Source organism: Schistosoma haematobium, chromosome 1 (assembly GCF_000699445.3).
Source record: "Schistosoma haematobium chromosome 1, whole genome shotgun sequence".
Classification (NCBI taxonomy): domain Eukaryota; kingdom Metazoa; phylum Platyhelminthes; class Trematoda; order Strigeidida; family Schistosomatidae; genus Schistosoma; species Schistosoma haematobium.
Genome location: NC_067196.1, coordinates 60123128 through 60141802, shown reverse-complemented (window position 1 = coordinate 60141802; position 18675 = coordinate 60123128). Strand labels below are relative to the sequence as shown.

General features: G+C 32.4%; 1 protein-coding gene across 1 annotated transcript; it reads left to right on the top strand.

Moving 5' to 3' along the window:
* Positions 1-13106: 13106 nt before the first annotated feature.
* Positions 13107-17022, top strand: MS3_00010180 (uncharacterized protein; the record flags this gene model as incomplete). The annotated part of the gene is made up of 2 exons (XM_051218540.1): positions 13107-13720; positions 16884-17022. The coding sequence occupies 2 exons, from the start codon at positions 13107-13109 to the stop codon at positions 17020-17022; spliced, it is 753 nt and encodes a 250-aa protein (XP_051074684.1).
* Positions 17023-18675: the final 1653 nt, after the last annotated feature.

The following is an 18675-nucleotide window of genomic DNA, read 5'->3' as shown; positions in this document are numbered from 1 at the left end:
TTTCACAAAACGCTTAGTTGATCATCACAGTCAACTTATGTTCACTTTCATTTGTTCATGTTGATTCATTTTAATAGTTTAGATTTTACTTATTTTTGAAAACGCTATTAATTGTATAAACCACCACAGACAATAACAGTCTTATAAAATGATTATTGTAAGTGATAATTTTACTTGAAAAACTGCTGTAAAAATATCAGTTTTCTTTTCCCGTTCTAGACTTTTCACCGTTGTCTACTAAAACAGTTTAGAATATGTCCTGTTTATTCACTTCTCTTGAGGCAACTGGATAATATCATTGAACATCATAAAAAGTTGTGATTCGAACTCGAGTAACTTGAACTTGTAACTGATAAATCAGTGGTTTTCTCTGATCATTTTATGAATACTTCATATAATCAAACTTCTTGGAATAGCTAGAGAAAGTTGAATGATGGTGAACTACAAGAATGAAGTGATAAGCATCTTATTTTATCGAATAAAATGTGATGCCTACGATTTCAACTGCACACATCAGGCAAGTCATTAGAACTTTATGAAACACACAATATTAAAGTTGTCACGATAGAAAATCTAAAAAATGAACTGAGCTTCTTCCGTTTTACGCTTACATATAATTTCAATGAATGTTAGGGATAGTAGTTGACATTTAAATTTTAAAGTAATTAAGCAGTCAATGATTGATTTCAAAGAGAAACGTGACATATTCATAAAGAACACTTCAAAATAGTATTCTACATATCAGCTAAATTCTAACACTGATTAAAGTATTACAACTATAATAAACGAGAGTGAACATCGCATTACTTACTCATGCCTCTTACGCCCAATGGAGCATAGGTCGCTGATCAGCATTCTACAACCCACTATGTCCTAAGCCAACATTCCAAGTTCTATACAAATTTTATTCATTCTTCTCATGTCTATCTCCATTTCTCGGCGTAATGTGTTCTTTGCTCTTCCTCTCCTCCTTTGGCATTGAGGATTCCATGTGAGGGTTTGTCTTGTGACACAATTGGGTGCTTTCCTCAATGCGTGTCCTATCCACTTCCAGCGCTTCTTTCTGATTTCCTACTCCGTTGAGATCCGGTTTGTGCTCTCCCACAGTAGGTTGTTGCTGATAGTGTTTGGCCAACGGATCCGAAGTATTTTTCGTAGACAATTGTTAATAAACACCTGTATCTTGTGGGTGACGGCTTCCATGGTTCTCCACGTTTCCATCCCATACAGTAGAACTGTCTTGACACTTGTATTGAAAATTCTGACCTTGTTGTTAGTTGACTATTATTTCGAGTTTCACATGTTCCTCAAATGTAGAGATGCTGCTCTTGCTTTACCGATCCGCACCTTCACATCTGTATCAGATCCACCGTTTTCGTCAATCATGCTGCCCAGATATGTAACGGTCTTTACATCCTCCAAATCTTCTCCGTCAAGAGTGATTCGATTGGTGGAACACTGCATTGTTGTCTTGACATAGTTATATCTAGTTAGTTCTACCCGAAATACTTGCTACTCATTTTGAGAAATTTATTCAGCATCCATCACTATCCACTAATTTGTGCCTATTTCATATTATTCTACATATTACACAATTTCTGTTTTGTAATTACATGATTATCTCTCTCATCCCATGTTCACCATATTTATTCCGATCACTTAACTCACAATTTCATTTCACTTATAAACTGATTCAAGCTAACACTTCATATTAGCTACCTAAACATTATCGATTTGACTTTATTTTCTATTCCAAACAATCCTTAATTCACATGGTATGATTTTAAATGGTGTACTCTGCACTAAATCTGACCAATTTTATGGGTTATTAATTTGGATATATAATTGTAGGGCCTGATAAGAAATTATTGAAATGAATATTCTTCGTTCATATAATTGTGCTTTACTATGATATCAAGCAAAATATATTCATTTATCGTTGAAATTAAGCAAAACAATGATTTGTACACCTACAAAGATAAACGTTATGAATTAGGTTCCTTACCTTCAATTAATTTGTTCTTGAACCGAACAATCCAATGACATTTGACTGAATCCGATCGTTATTCAATGACTAACCCGAACATTGCTAATAAATTGAATGTATATCAGTACAGATTATATTGATTACAATTAGACTACGGAGTTTCTTACTTCAAAGCCTAATCTTATGCTTTACCTGATGTCACAAAGTATACAGGACAGTGAAATCAAATAAATAAATCAAATAAAACAATAGCGCAAGCACAATATTACTTGTATAGGTATCTTACAAAATACAGTGAGAATCACTAAGCTTAATAGTTGATTAGTTAGCAACCAACACATGTTCTGAGTTATACTGAATAAGTTAGAGATAATGATAATATTTAATTGACCAAACTAAAATAACAAATGTAAGTGAATACATATAATCAGAAAGAATTCCTCAATTATATATACTGTATATTGGAATACATTTTAAATGGTTTCAGAATTGCTTACTCATACATAAATGAAACTCAATATAGTTCATACTAATGATAAGCTTAGAGTCAATTAATTCAAATAGCTATGACATAATAGCTGTTCTATTCATAAACAATTAAATTAAGTAGCTACAAAAAGAACACAGGAAACTGAGCTACATCAAATTACTCCGCCAACTCCCTGAATTTTGAATAGGTCTTGAAGGGTGATCTGAAATGTTTGTGTTGGTCAAACTGATATTATACAGTTAGGAGATGTTATGATTGTTGAGCAGGTCACAATGAGTTCTCTAGGTACATGAAGACAAGTTTTTAAAAACATGTTTCATCTCAAACACTGACGTTACACCAATTAAATTGGAAATACACGCTTACGAATACCACATGCAAACGTAAGTTCACCAGTACACTAGTCATGTGCCTTTATCAAACATTATTACTTCAATAAATTATTTCATCTCCTAGTATGCTATAAATGCTGGTTATCACAATTCGGACACAAACTACCTCTATTGTACACTTTATACCACTTCGAAAACGTCAGAAACGTATAAACTAAAATTTGTTTATCATAAGCAATTTTTTCAATATTACAAATATGTTATTTTTATTAAAAATAATCAATTCAATGTTCAATTTATTGGAAGTTATCAGGTCATACCATATACATAAGATCTACAAATATGTTTTAAAGTAAAATTTCTGAACACATTTACTAGTTAGCTCATTATTTACATTATTTAAACTGAACTAATTAGTATATTTGTTCAGAAATTTTACTTTTAAAACATATTTGTTGATGTGATTGGCATGGTGTAACTGAAATTCTTGGTCGATGTAAAGGTGTTACAATAATGTTGAGGTATTTTATACACATAAATATAAAGAAGATTAGGTTATGTTTTAAAGAATTGAAAATGAGTTTATTCAGAGCTAATTGGATTTATTTAGATGGACTAAATCTTCTAGCTGGTGGGGAAAATGACAAACAGCTGCAAGTTAAGAGAATAGATCAGGAGTATAAACTGTTAGAATTTGTGTTCCTGCAATGTCAATACGATTACTAGTAATATAAAATCATACATCATGTCAAGAGGATAATCTATTAGCCGTGTGTAGAGAGATTCTAATGAATTCCTGGAATACAATGCTCACGCTGACTTTATCTAAAAGAAGCTAAAATTGTGACGAATAAACCGTCTACATAGAGGAGAGTTCTAATTTGAAGGGTTGTTCGCGAAAAGCGGTGATATGTATATTTCATTATCTTGGGTGTGTAGCCTTCACTAAGAGTTTCAGTGAAAAGTCGTGAGTAGCGAAGTCCGACTTGAAGTAGTTACTCATCAAAGACGATGATATCTAGTCGCACAATATCTCAAAGTGATTGAAGTAAAACACGTACACCATGATATTGCTGCTCAGTGATCTGGACGTTAAGGATTGGCGTGCAAGACTGAATGCTTTGCGCTCGATCCTCGACAGCATCGTGGGTTTTCACTGCTGAGGAGTTCAATGCGAGAAGTCTATCCGATCCTTTCTTATTATCAATGGTGGTGTGGTTGAGATTAATTGGTCATTTAAATTATGAAAATCTACTAAACATCTTTCAAGTTTTGCATTTAAATCTTAAATTCACAGGAAGCATCAAAACATTGTGATATATATATATATATATATATATATATATATATATGATATAAACAATACTCCCATAAATAAAATGTTGGTCAATTGGCCAGTTATTAAACTATTATTGAGTAGTAAGATTTGAAATGTAAGTGGATTATAGTTCGTTTGAAACAGATGTATTTGTACTTTTATTGCCAAGGCAAATTTATTTTATCTTTTGTTGGAATAAAGTTTTCCATGAACAAAACAATTTATTTGTATAAACGAAATAGTCTTACTCAAACTCAACCTGTTATCAAAATGGAAGTAAACACTGAGTTTTTATCAAGCAAAACAAAAATCTCCAAAAATCATAAGAATTTTCTTTAATGTAAAATGAATAAATCAAAGGACCTGTGTTCTCTTTGCAAGTATGATGTTCAGCACTAGTAGTTCTGTTTTTCTATTACTTGAGGCTGATCAGTGATGTTTAATTAAGTGACATACTTCCACGGGATTACATGGATGCTTACTTTAAATAAGATAAAATGTTGGTGATTTTGTTGGGATCTGAAATATCATTCAAGTACCATCCATCAGTTTGGGTTTTTAATGCAATAGCTTCGATTGAAATACATAACATAATGTAAAATGATAAGACAAACGTGACAAGATGAGTAACCGTCAACCAATTTTAACAAAATTAAGAGCAACACTAGCATTACTGAAGTTAATAATCACGATACTAATAGCGAATCAGTGATGCACACAGATTACCACTCAATCAACTTTTATTAGATAATATTTAACAAACTACTCATTATTAATTAAGCATTTATGACCCTCACACTTTATGCTTCACATCTTCTTAGTGTGAAATTCAAGCTAGTAATTCGGTGATCATTGACGTAGAAAGTTGCACGAATGAGAGTCAACCAATGTTGCAACAGCTTAGATAAGCACAGTGATAGGAAATCAACGGAATGATGAACGTTGGATGAGGAATATTAGATCAATCGGAAATGTTATTGCACAAGAATAGATTCAAGAATTAGAAGCATGAAATGATACTCATCTAAACATTTCAAAATATATTAAGAATAACTTCAACCTTACTACTGAGACCGAATTTTGACCATGTCACCAGTCGGTTATTGTGCAACTCCAAACGTAACTCAGACTGTTAGGCCAATATTAGCATGTACTAGATTGAGTGGTGTGAACATGTCAGCAGAAGAATAGGTTATGTCCACCAAGTCAATGCTAACCTACTTTGATATCTGGATTGAATCACAAGTTACAAACTTCACGGACTCATTCAAGTGACACTTCCTTGGACTCTACAAATACACAAATAATTATATTCCGGTGTTTATTATAACGTTTTAATAATTCATAAACACGTTTTACATATTGTGAAACATTCCAGTCAGATGAAATGATAAGGAGGCCTGCTTGAATAGCTTTGCTACCCAATTCGTGCCATCTCGATATTTCAACAGGTTATCTATTTTTATGTTTGTTTTAACACATCATTATGCCTATTAGTCTCATAACCTATTCACGTGTGTTTGTGAAAAGTTTCCGACATTTCGCTGTACAACTTATTAAACAACTCAGTCAGAGACGTCATGGTTGCTGGCAATATTCATCGTAAAGTATATAAATTATTCAGAGCCAGATCATCTGCGAAGTCTAGATCGTGCAGCTGCATTCCAGCTGTCCACTTTATCCCATGCTTCCCTCAGATGTTGATATCTTCATGACCCATTAGTTCATCAGGAGTCACAGCTACTTACAACTTTTCAAATGGCAACATTAAATACTCATATGTTCAATATACTTATAAATAAAATAGAAGTTTGTTAGTTTTAAATGTGTATCATCATTGTGGAGTGTTGATTTGAATAAATTTAACAAAAAAAATCGAATCATTATATTTCAAACATACTGAGTATATCAAACAGACCACAACGTAGCATAAAATAGAAAATAACATTTGGACAAAATTTGGACAAATGTAGCTGTGAATAAGGGAGGTAGTGACTAATAGACAGGGTATAATTCAAGAATGGTAAAATGTATAATAACGGTTCCTAGGTCAAAATAAAGTTTATGATAAGAGAAATATGAATAGTTTAGTTATTTAACAATTATACGATAAAAATATACATTTAGTGTTGGTCCATAAAATGATCCCAAAGTTGCCATTCATTATGTTTCTCGGGTCCTAACACGTGACGTCATGATTAATTTATGAATATACTTATTACAGATATCTCTACGATTATTGCGATACTTCTTATGTTGAGTGATGAGACAACCGTTACTACCATGATTCCTGAACTCTATAAATTTCAGTAGTCAGACGAAATAGGCAGAACAGTTTATTTCAAACACATCAAACTAGGTGACTGGCCAGTGCGTGGTGAGAGAGATGAATTAATAGATGTAGTTCAACAACATAACCTATAACGCGCACGAATGGTTCATCAAACTTCTAGGTAATTAATATTTATCTAGTCAAGAGAAGTAAGTGAGTAGGCTTCAGCTTGCACTTAATCAAACATACTCATTTACACAAGCTTAATGATATGTGTAAAATAAGTATTGAAATTATTATGGACTAAAATAACACTTGATCTACCAAATGGATTAAATCAAAGTCTTACATGATTTGAACATATACAAGCCTAAATGAGGATAAGGCTACTATGCACCTCATTTGACCATCAGTCCATCCCCACTTTCTGAGTTCCTAGTACACCTATAGTTACTTAGCTCATGATCAAGTTTCCAAGTTTTGATTTTTTATCTATACTAAGTTTAGTGACTTTCTACATCTGAAATTGACTCTAGGTAGAGACTATTTAGACAATTTATAAAAGAATCATTTTTCCTGTCCTCTAGCTACTGTTTATTATGTTATTTATCTCTCTCTTTTTTTTCTCTTTAATAGACTGTATTGACTTCTTCGATTTGTATACTAACGGCGTTAATTTACATTTCGGAAACAGATGGAATTATTCATACTGAATAGCCCACATGTTCTGACATTGGCCTAACTAAGACTCTGTATTCAACAGCCTAAGAATTAGCTTATCATTACATCTGTGAGTAATGGCCTTCAACACTTGCACTAAGGATTCGTTTTCGTAAGCATCAGCTGAATGCCCCCATTTATTTATATACAATCACTGACATGTTTATATCAAAGTTTGTCTAATCTAGTAAACGTTTAATTTAATAAATAATTATAATCAGTATAGTAATTTCAGACAACAATAAGAAGGAATAAGAGATCAAACTTTTAATGTCACGGTCCATATACGTAAATGTTGAGGAGACCAACTGAAGTTGAAATAAATTGAATTGGTTCACAGTTCACAATTTTCCTTATTTTCTGTTGTCTAACACATTAAACACATAAATATTGTATATGCATCACTGGTTAGCAGTGACGAGTACTTTAAGTAATAATGACCATTTACAAGTCAATAAAAATGTAAAAGTACATAAACAAATATCTAGAAAAATATGAAAACAAGGTTTAATGATGTGCTCAATCACATTGGCTTTTTTCATCAAAGAAATATGGAGTATTATTATTACTATTATTAGTGGCATTATTCAATATTATAGTTTTGGTACAGTATAGAATTCACAGCACAAATATTTCAACAAGCTTCCGTTTCTTATTTCTTGATTGATCCTTGCGACAAATACAGAGTGGTCGCCAAACAGATGTTTGAAGTTCGGGAATCGACATCTGAATAATGTATATTCTTTACGATGAATATTGCCAGCAACCATGACGTCTCTGACTGAGTTGTTTAATAAGTTGTACAGCGAAATGTCGGAAACTTTTCACAAACACACGTGAATAGGTTATGAGACTAATAGGCATAATGATGTGTTAAAACAAACATAAAAATAGATAACCTGTTGAAATATCGAGATGGCACGAATTGGGTAGCAAAGCTATTCAAGCAGGCCTCCTTATCATTTCATCTGACTGGAATGTTTCACAATATGTAAAACGTGTTTATGAATTATTAAAACGTTATAATAAACACCGGAATATAATTATTTGTGTATTTGTAGAGTCCAAGGAAGTGTCACTTGAATGAGTCCGTGAAGTTTGTAACTTGTGATTCAATCCAGATATCAAAGTAGGTTAGCATTGACTTGGTGGACATAACCTATTCTTCTGCTGACATGTTCACACCACTCAATCTAGTACATGCTAATATTGGCCTAACAGTCTGAGTTACGTTTGGAGTTGCACAATAACCGACTGGTGACATGGTCAAAATTCGGTCTCAGTAGTAAGGTTGAAGTTATTCTTAATATATTTTGAAATGTTTAGATGAGTATCATTTCATGCTTCTAATTCTTGAATCTATTCTTGTGCAATAACATTTCCGATTGATCTAATATTCCTCATCCAACGTTCATCATTCCGTTGATTTCCTATCACTGTGCTTATCTAAGCTGTTGCAACATTGGTTGACTCTCATTCGTGCAACTTTCTACGTCAATGATCACCGAATTACTAGCTTGAATTTCACACTAAGAAGATGTGAAGCATAAAGTGTGAGGGTCATAAATGCTTAATTAATAATGAGTAGTTTGTTAAATATTATCTAATAAAAGTTGATTGAGTGGTAATCTGTGTGCATCACTGATTCGCTATTAGTATCGTGATTATTAACTTCAGTAATGCTAGTGTTGCTCTTAATTTTGTTAAAATTGGTTGACGGTTACTCATCTTGTCACGTTTGTCTTATCATTTTACATTATGTTATGTATTTCAATCGAAGCTATTGCATTAAAAACCCAAACTGATGGATGGTACTTGAATGATATTTCAGATCCCAACAAAATCACCAACATTTTATCTTATTTAAAGTAAGCATCCATGTAATCCCGTGGAAGTATGTCACTTAATTAAACATCACTGATCAGCCTCAAGTAATAGAAAAACAGAACTACTAGTGCTGAACATCATACTTGCAAAGAGAACACAGGTCCTTTGATTTATTCATTTTACATTAAAGAAAATTCTTATGATTTTTGGAGATTTTTGTTTTGCTTGATAAAAACTCAGTGTTTACTTCCATTTTGATAACAGGTTGAGTTTGAGTAAGACTATTTCGTTTATACAAATAAATTGTTTTGTTCATGGAAAACTTTATTCCAACAAAAGATAAAATAAATTTGCCTTGGCAATAAAAGTACAAATACATCTGTTTCAAACGAACTATAATCCACTTACATTTCAAATCTTACTACTCAATAATAGTTTAATAACTGGCCAATTGACCAACATTTTATTTATGGGAGTATTGTTTATATCATATATATATATATATATATATATATATATATATATATCACAATGTTTTGATGCTTCCTGTGAATTTAAGATTTAAATGCAAAACTTGAAAGATGTTTAGTAGATTTTCATAATTTAAATGACCAATTAATCTCAACCACACCACCATTGATAATAAGAAAGGATCGGATAGACTTCTCGCATTGAACTCCTCAGCAGTGAAAACCCACGATGCTGTCGAGGATCGAGCGCAAAGCATTCAGTCTTGCACGCCAATCCTTAACGTCCAGATCACTGAGCAGCAATATCATGGTGTACGTGTTTTACTTCAATCACTTTGAGATATTGTGCGACTAGATATCATCGTCTTTGATGAGTAACTACTTCAAGTCGGACTTCGCTACTCACGACTTTTCACTGAAACTCTTAGTGAAGGCTACACACCCAAGATAATGAAATATACATATCACCGCTTTTCGCGAACAACCCTTCAAATTAGAACTCTCCTCTATGTAGACGGTTTATTCGTCACAATTTTAGCTTCTTTTTAGATAAAGTCAGCGTGAGCATTGTATTCCAGGAATTCATTAGAATCTCTCTACACACGGCTAATAGATTATCCTCTTGACATGATGTATGATTTTATATTACTAGTAATCGTATTGACATTGCAGGAACACAAATTCTAACAGTTTATACTCCTGATCTATTCTCTTAACTTGCAGCTGTTTGTCATTTTCCCCACCAGCTAGAAGATTTAGTCCATCTAAATAAATCCAATTAGCTCTGAATAAACTCATTTTCAATTCTTTAAAACATAACCTAATCTTCTTTATATTTATGTGTATAAAATACCTCAACATTATTGTAACACCTTTACATCGACCAAGAATTTCAGTTACACCATGCCAATCACATCAACAAATATGTTTTAAAAGTAAAATTTCTGAACAAATATACTAATTAGTTCAGTTTAAATAATGTAAATAATGAGCTAACTAGTAAATGTGTTCAGAAATTTTACTTTAAAACATATTTGTAGATCTTATGTATATGGTATGACCTGATAACTTCCAATAAATTGAACATTGAATTGATTATTTTTAATAAAAATAACATATTTGTAATATTGAAAAAATTGCTTATGATAAACAAATTTTAGTTTATACGTTTCTGACGTTTTCGAAGTGGTATAAAGTGTACAATAGAGGTAGTTTGTGTCCGAATTGTGATAACCAGCATTTATAGCATACTAGGAGATGAAATAATTTATTGAAGTAATAATGTTTGATAAAGGCACATGACTAGTGTACTGGTGAACTTACGTTTGCATGTGGTATTCGTAAGCGTGTATTTCCAATTTAATTGGTGTAACGTCAGTGTTTGAGATGAAACATGTTTTTAAAAACTTGTCTTCATGTACCTAGAGAACTCATTGTGACCTGCTCAACAATCATAACATCTCCTAACTGTATAATATCAGTTTGACCAACACAAACATTTCAGATCACCCTTCAAGACCTATTCAAAATTCAGGAGTTGGCGGAGTAATTTGATGTAGCTCAGTTTCCTGTGTTCTTTTTGTAGCTACTTAATTTAATTGTTTATGAATAGAACAGCTATTATGTCATAGCTATTTGAATTAATTGACTCTAAGCTTATCATTAGTATGAACTATATTGAGTTTCATTTATGTATGAGTAAGCAATTCTGAAACCATTTAAAATGTATTCCAATATACAGTATATATAATTGAGGAATTCTTTCTGATTATATGTATTCACTTACATTTGTTATTTTAGTTTGGTCAATTAAATATTATCATTATCTCTAACTTATTCAGTATAACTCAGAACATGTGTTGGTTGCTAACTAATCAACTATTAAGCTTAGTGATTCTCACTGTATTTTGTAAGATACCTATACAAGTAATATTGTGCTTGCGCTATTGTTTTATTTGATTTATTTATTTGATTTCACTGTCCTGTATACTTTGTGACATCAGGTAAAGCATAAGATTAGGCTTTGAAGTAAGAAACTCCGTAGTCTAATTGTAATCAATATAATCTGTACTGATATACATTCAATTTATTAGCAATGTTCGGGTTAGTCATTGAATAACGATCGGATTCAGTCAAATGTCATTGGATTGTTCGGTTCAAGAACAAATTAATTGAAGGTAAGGAACCTAATTCATAACGTTTATCTTTGTAGGTGTACAAATCATTGTTTTGCTTAATTTCAACGATAAATGAATATATTTTGCTTGATATCATAGTAAAGCACAATTATATGAACGAAGAATATTCATTTCAATAATTTCTTATCAGGCCCTACAATTATATATCCAAATTAATAACCCATAAAATTGGTCAGATTTAGTGCAGAGTACACCATTTAAAATCATACCATGTGAATTAAGGATTGTTTGGAATAGAAAATAAAGTCAAATCGATAATGTTTAGGTAGCTAATATGAAGTGTTAGCTTGAATCAGTTTATAAGTGAAATGAAATTGTGAGTTAAGTGATCGGAATAAATATGGTGAACATGGGATGAGAGAGATAATCATGTAATTACAAAACAGAAATTGTGTAATATGTAGAATAATATGAAATAGGCACAAATTAGTGGATAGTGATGGATGCTGAATAAATTTCTCAAAATGAGTAGCAAGTATTTCGGGTAGAACTAACTAGATATAACTATGTCAAGACAACAATGCAGTGTTCCACCAATCGAATCACTCTTGACGGAGAAGATTTGGAGGATGTAAAGACCGTTACATATCTGGGCAGCATGATTGACGAAAACGGTGGATCTGATACAGATGTGAAGGTGCGGATCGGTAAAGCAAGAGCAGCATCTCTACATTTGAGGAACATGTGAAACTCGAAATAATAGTCAACTAACAACAAGGTCAGAATTTTCAATACAAGTGTCAAGACAGTTCTACTGTATGGGATGGAAACGTGGAGAACCATGGAAGCCGTCACCCACAAGATACAGGTGTTTATTAACAATTGTCTACGAAAAATACTTCGGATCCGTTGGCCAAACACTATCAGCAACAACCTACTGTGGGAGAGCACAAACCGGATCTCAGCGGAGTAGGAAATCAGAAAGAAGCGCTGGAAGTGGATAGGACACGCATTGAGGAAAGCACCCAATTGTGTCACAAGACAAACCCTCACATGGAATCCTCAATGCCAAAGGAGGAGAGGAAGAGCAAAGAACACATTACGCAGAGACGTGGAGATAGACATGAGAAGAATGAACAAAAATTGAATAGAACTGTAAATGATGGTCCAGAATATATGGGGTTGTAGAATGCTGATCAGCGACCTGTGCTCAATTGAGAGTAACAAACGTAAGTACGTAAGTAGGTGTGAAAAGACGAATGGCATAAATTCAAGTCATATTGATTTCGTTCCATAATTAAACATTTTTCTTTCTTTTAATTTATGTGATTCAAGTTAATATATCCATTAAAAGATAATTAAAACAATTTTCATTTGTTTATTATTTATACTGATTTTAATTTAGGCCAATGAAATAAATCCTCATTTATTTTGTTTTAATTATCAAAGAATAAACAAATTCTTCCTTATAAACTTGAATAAAACTTTTTTTTCATTTTATTCGTTTCACATGAAATCTCTATTCATTATTTTGTTTATATCGTATTATGTCATGAAGAAATATTCTTATTGTTCATCAATGATTTCTTCATATTCTTCAAATCCTACTGAAATTAGTATAAGTCATAATTTTAAAATTGTAACTAAAACAAATAATTTTTGTAAAGCAAATCAATTATGTTCGGATCATGGGAAAATAATCAATGGAATTTCTAAACTTATTGGACAAAATTTTATGTTTGCTATAGAATATTTCCCAAATCATTCATTTTGGATTAAAATAAATCAAATGAATATTTCACAGATAAAGAATTCTAATTTAGTAAATAATTGGATAGATGAAAATTCTAAATTATATTTAATGCATGAATTAGAATCAAATTTCCCTTCTTATAAAAATGAATCCAAGTATAATGGTAAATATACTGCATATTATAATCATTTAGATCATAAAATACAAACTACTTTATTAAATAGAACTGATGAAATTGATGTAATTTGTGAAACAGAAAAAAATACAAATCATGATCAAAATCATTTTATTCAACTAAAACAATTTCGAAAGTGTTTGAATGTAAATACTGAAGTGTTATTTTCACCAAATAAAGATTTTGATGGCTGTTATTCACAAAATATTATGTCAAGTTTACAATATTGTGCTTACAGGTTAGTTTGAAATTTTCTATCTGTTGAATCATTGATTATCAAACTAGCAGTTATATTTTCTGAGAAAAATAATATTCCCTCTATCTGCTGAAGCAGATATTCTAAACTCAATTAGCAGAAAAGTGATAGTCATCATTATTTCAAATTCTTTGATTATGAAATTAATTATTGCCAGGATAGTGTTCCTGTCTAATGAAGGTTTCAATACAAAAACAATAATTATCGAACGTAGATAAACGGCTAATTTCTTTATGCTTAAGTAGTAGTGCATACAGAGATTTATAAATTACATCCTGAGAGTGTGTTAAATTACTCCACGAAATATCATAATAAACTTGGTAAAAATCAAATTATAATTGTACAATTGATTGATAAATGAGATATAACGAATATCATGTGTGTTAGGTCTTTTTTAGTGCAGATCAAATTCTATCAACCAAGTTGCGATATGTCCAGTAGTCTAGGTGACCCAACATCGCGTGCATTATGCTGAGATGTAAGCTGGTGGTTAAAGATAGTCTTATAATTGCATTATTGTGACTAGTTCAGTTATACACAGTGATGATAATGTTGCTGCTGATTCTCACTGATCAACCTTAGAAATCTGTAATTTGTAATTACAGTTAGTCAAACTCCAAAACCTGACACATTTAACCAACTCAGCATATGCTGAAGACATTAAACACATCAAATTGAGAACACATGGAAGTGAAACTGATTGATGCAATAACATCCATTATACGGTACATGAAGAACACTGAAGTCAGAAATAGAAAGCTGTGGTGTTGATAAATCTTCTAACCGGACGCTTGAATCGGTTTCCAAACCTCTTCTAATAACCCCAGGCTAAATCTACACGACATGAATACGAGTGAAAAGGCACGAAATGTGGAAAGAGCACTTTACTCTAATGTTAGTTTATCTACAGAAAATTGAAAGTATTTATACCACTCCACATGGCCTCGAGTTCCTGAAAGACTCTGGAACCCTACTAAACTCAGTAGCAGGATAGCTAATTAAACCAACCGACAAAGTGACAGGTGGCTCTTCACTTACTAGATGTTTCTGAAAAACTTCTATCTAATTCTAATTGGAAAAAATGTTACCCGGAGTTTTCAGGGACCCTCTGAACTTTTTTTTGATGAATACTCTGGATCTTCCAAATAAGTATGTATGATGAATTGCTTTTAGTAGTGTTTTACTCAATTTTCCACTCTACGTCAACTTCATTGACTACGAAAAGGCATTTGATAGCGTGGACAGAGCAACACTATGGAAGCTTCTTCGATACTACAGCGTGCCTCAGAAGATAGTCAATATCATACAAAATTCGTATGATGCATTAAACTGAGAAATCGTGCATGGAGGAAAATTGACAGAGTCTTTCGAAGTAAAGACCGGTGTCAGGCAAGTTTGCTTACTCTCACCCTTTCTCTTTCTCCTGGTGATCGACTGGATCATGAAGACATCAACATCTGAAGGGAAGAACGAGACGTAGTGGACATCTCGGATGCAGTTGGACGATCTAGACTTCGCAGATGATCTGGTACTTCTATCCCAAACGCAACAACAAATGCAGGAGAAGACGATCAATGTAGCAGCAGCGTCAGCAGCAGTAGTAGGTCTCAATATACACAAAGGGAAAAGCAGGATTCTCCGATACAACACAATACACACCAATCAAATTACACTTGACGGAGAAGATTTGGAAGATGTAAAAACCTTTACGTATTTGGGCAGTATCATTCATGAACAGGGTGGATCTGATACAGATGTGAAGGCGCGGATCGGTAAAGCAAGAGCAGCATCTCTACATTTGAGGAACATGTGAAACTCGAAATAATAGTCAACTAACAACAAGGTCAGAATTTTCAATACAAGTGTCAAGACAGTTCTACTGTATGGGATGGAAACGTGGAGAACCATGGAAGCCGTCACCCACAAGATACAGGTGTTTATTAACAATTGTCTACGAAAAATACTTCGGATCCGTTGGCCAAACACTATCAGCAACAACCTACTGTGGGAGAGCACAAACCGGATCTCAGCGGAGTAGGAAATCAGAAAGAAGCGCTGGAAGTGGATAGGACACGCATTGAGGAAAGCACCCAATTGTGTCACAAGACAAGCCCTCACATGGAATCCTCAATGCCAAAGGAGGAGAGGAAGAGCAAAGAACACATTACGCAGAGACGTGGAGATAGACATGAGAAGAATGAACAAAAATTGAATAGAACTGTAAATGATGGTCCAGAATATATGGGGTTGTAGAATGCTGATCAGCGACCTGTGCTCAATCGGGAGTAACAGGCGTAAGTAAGTGAGTTACTAAATTTTCCAGGGAATATTTTGATTCGGGAAATAGACGCTTTATACTTTAAGAAAACTTTGTGAGAGGGATATTTGCTCAAAGTATTCATGGTGCTTCGAATATTTATTAGTGACATTAAGGATGAACTGAATTATGCATATTCACTAAAAATGAAGGAATGACAATTTTTCTCCTATGAAAATATAGAAAAAATTGCTGAAACTATAATTTTAATCCATCTTGCATATAACTCGTACAATATTAGAGTTAATACCACCTAATTTGTGATATATAACCTAGGATAGGGAATACTTCAATAAGGAAGTTAATTCCTATTTTAAAAAATTATTTGCCATGTCTTAATAGAAAAATTCAGAATTTTCTCAACACTTTAATTCTCAAATTCACTTGGTATTGTTTCGCTTGTATCTTCCCATTGAGGTTTAAGACTGTAATTGGTCAGTCTATTATTGGCATTTGTGCATACTGTGCGTATGCCTCGATATTGCCTTAATTCACAAGCTTTTTGTAAGCAATGATGGATAGTGGGTAGCAGTGGAATCCAGGAAGCGCGTTTCGTCCTATTTGAGACTCGTCACCTTTAATTCTCACTTTATATTTACTTTAAACATTCACATATGGATGGCTACTTCTTTTAAAATATTATCCATTGGTTATGAATGGAGTGAATGATAAGAATCCAAGAAAACTAAATTAAACATAGACAGCCTAATTGATTTTATTTTCAAAAGTTTAAAATTATTTCACCTACTTACTACTAAGTAGTATGTAGATTTTCGTATTAAATTCAATGAATCAAGTAAATTTGTTTTGTTTTTTTTTTCATTTTAGTTGTGCAACGGATGAATACTGTACACGTTTCTATTATAATAATTTAACAAAGGATTGCATTATTACACAATATATCGTATCTCTAATTCCAACTTATGCAAACAGAACAAACGGATGGGATTGTTATTCATTGGATTGATCTGTTTATTTCAAGAATTATATAATATTTCTTGAATATACTTAACATTTGATGAATTACACTTAGTAACAAGATTATACTGTAATTTCCAATGATTATCCTGATCAATATTTAAATGACTAACTAATGTACATTGAAATTTTCAGTGTTTACGAATTTTCTGAAAATATGTAGCATTCAATAAATAAAATTAAAAAAGACAAAAAAAAGAAACATGAACATTTCATGTTGGTTAAAGTTATAAATGATATTACCATTTGTACATTTTATTGGCACAATTAATCAATAAGAAAGTGATTTACAGTTTGAGAAGTTTAATACTTTCAATAGTAAACGAATGATTCAAATCTAATAAGCGAATGATTTAACCCGTTCAAAAATCTATAGAGTCGTAGTTTATTGAAATCTATCAACAGAAAATCATACAATTAAATCTTATTCATATTAATGTACATTGAAAAGTCCATTTGAAACTTAATTAATTAAACATAAGATTCCAATAAGTTAGTTTCATTTAAGGTTGATTTATCTCTGATTATGGACTACTAGAATTTTGTAATAATTTAGCCATGTAGTTATATTCTAGACACTATTCATGATGAATTAAAACATAATTTGATTATAGAGTAAATTAATCAGTTTTATTCACTGACGAATTGTGAGGATGGCCAAAGGGTGAAGTCGACGAAACTTTGCATCGAATCACTTTTTGAAAGAACATCCGAGAATCTCGGTATGTAGATTCTTTATTGAACAAATGCTAAAGATCACTGTATGCGGGTTGGATGACTATGATGATGATTTTGGTTTTACTAAAAACTATAAATACCTGAGAGTTTTATATCATATTTGACACTGATTAGAATATGGTTCCTTCTCATTGGCGACTTGGAGGGTTCCAGCGTTTGAGTGCTCATGTTGTACGCGGTAAATCAAGACTCTAAGCTCTAGAGATAACATAAATAATACAAAAATAATTAAAATATATCTTCTTTAGTCTTTATATTGAAAGTATCAATGAACATTAGAAATTTAGTTTTAAACTTTCTTGATCCATACGCCAAACAAAAAAGTAGTACTGTGCATTTTTTGTTTTCCTTCAAGTTATATACGTGTTCTGTGTCACTAGTTCGTAATTTTGTTCAGAAACCTATCAGTATGAATTAAAAGAATAAAGTTATTTAAACACAAAACTGGAAGTACAATTTAATTGTTATAACTTGTGACCGGTGCGGCCTGTTAATGTATACGTATTGATACCACCAATTAGAGAGCAGTGAAATATCGATCGGACCAATGACGCGTAAAACCCGTACGAGCAGTCTAGAGTCCTGATTGGTCCTGCTTTCCGCCTAGCTCAGCCAGTTATGTCCAGAACACCGATCCGAGCCTCTGCGATATGAATCATTTATTTCAAACATACTAGCTTTATATACCAACCAGACAGACCACACCGTACCATAAAGTGTGAAACAACATTTGTGCACGAGTTAGCCAAATGTGACTGTGAATAAGGGAGGTAGTGATTAATAGACAGGGAATAATTCAAGAATGGTGAATCGTATAATAATAGTTCGTAGGTCATCATAAAGCTCATAATAAGAGAGACATGAATATGTATAGTTTAGTTACATAACAATTATACGATAAAAT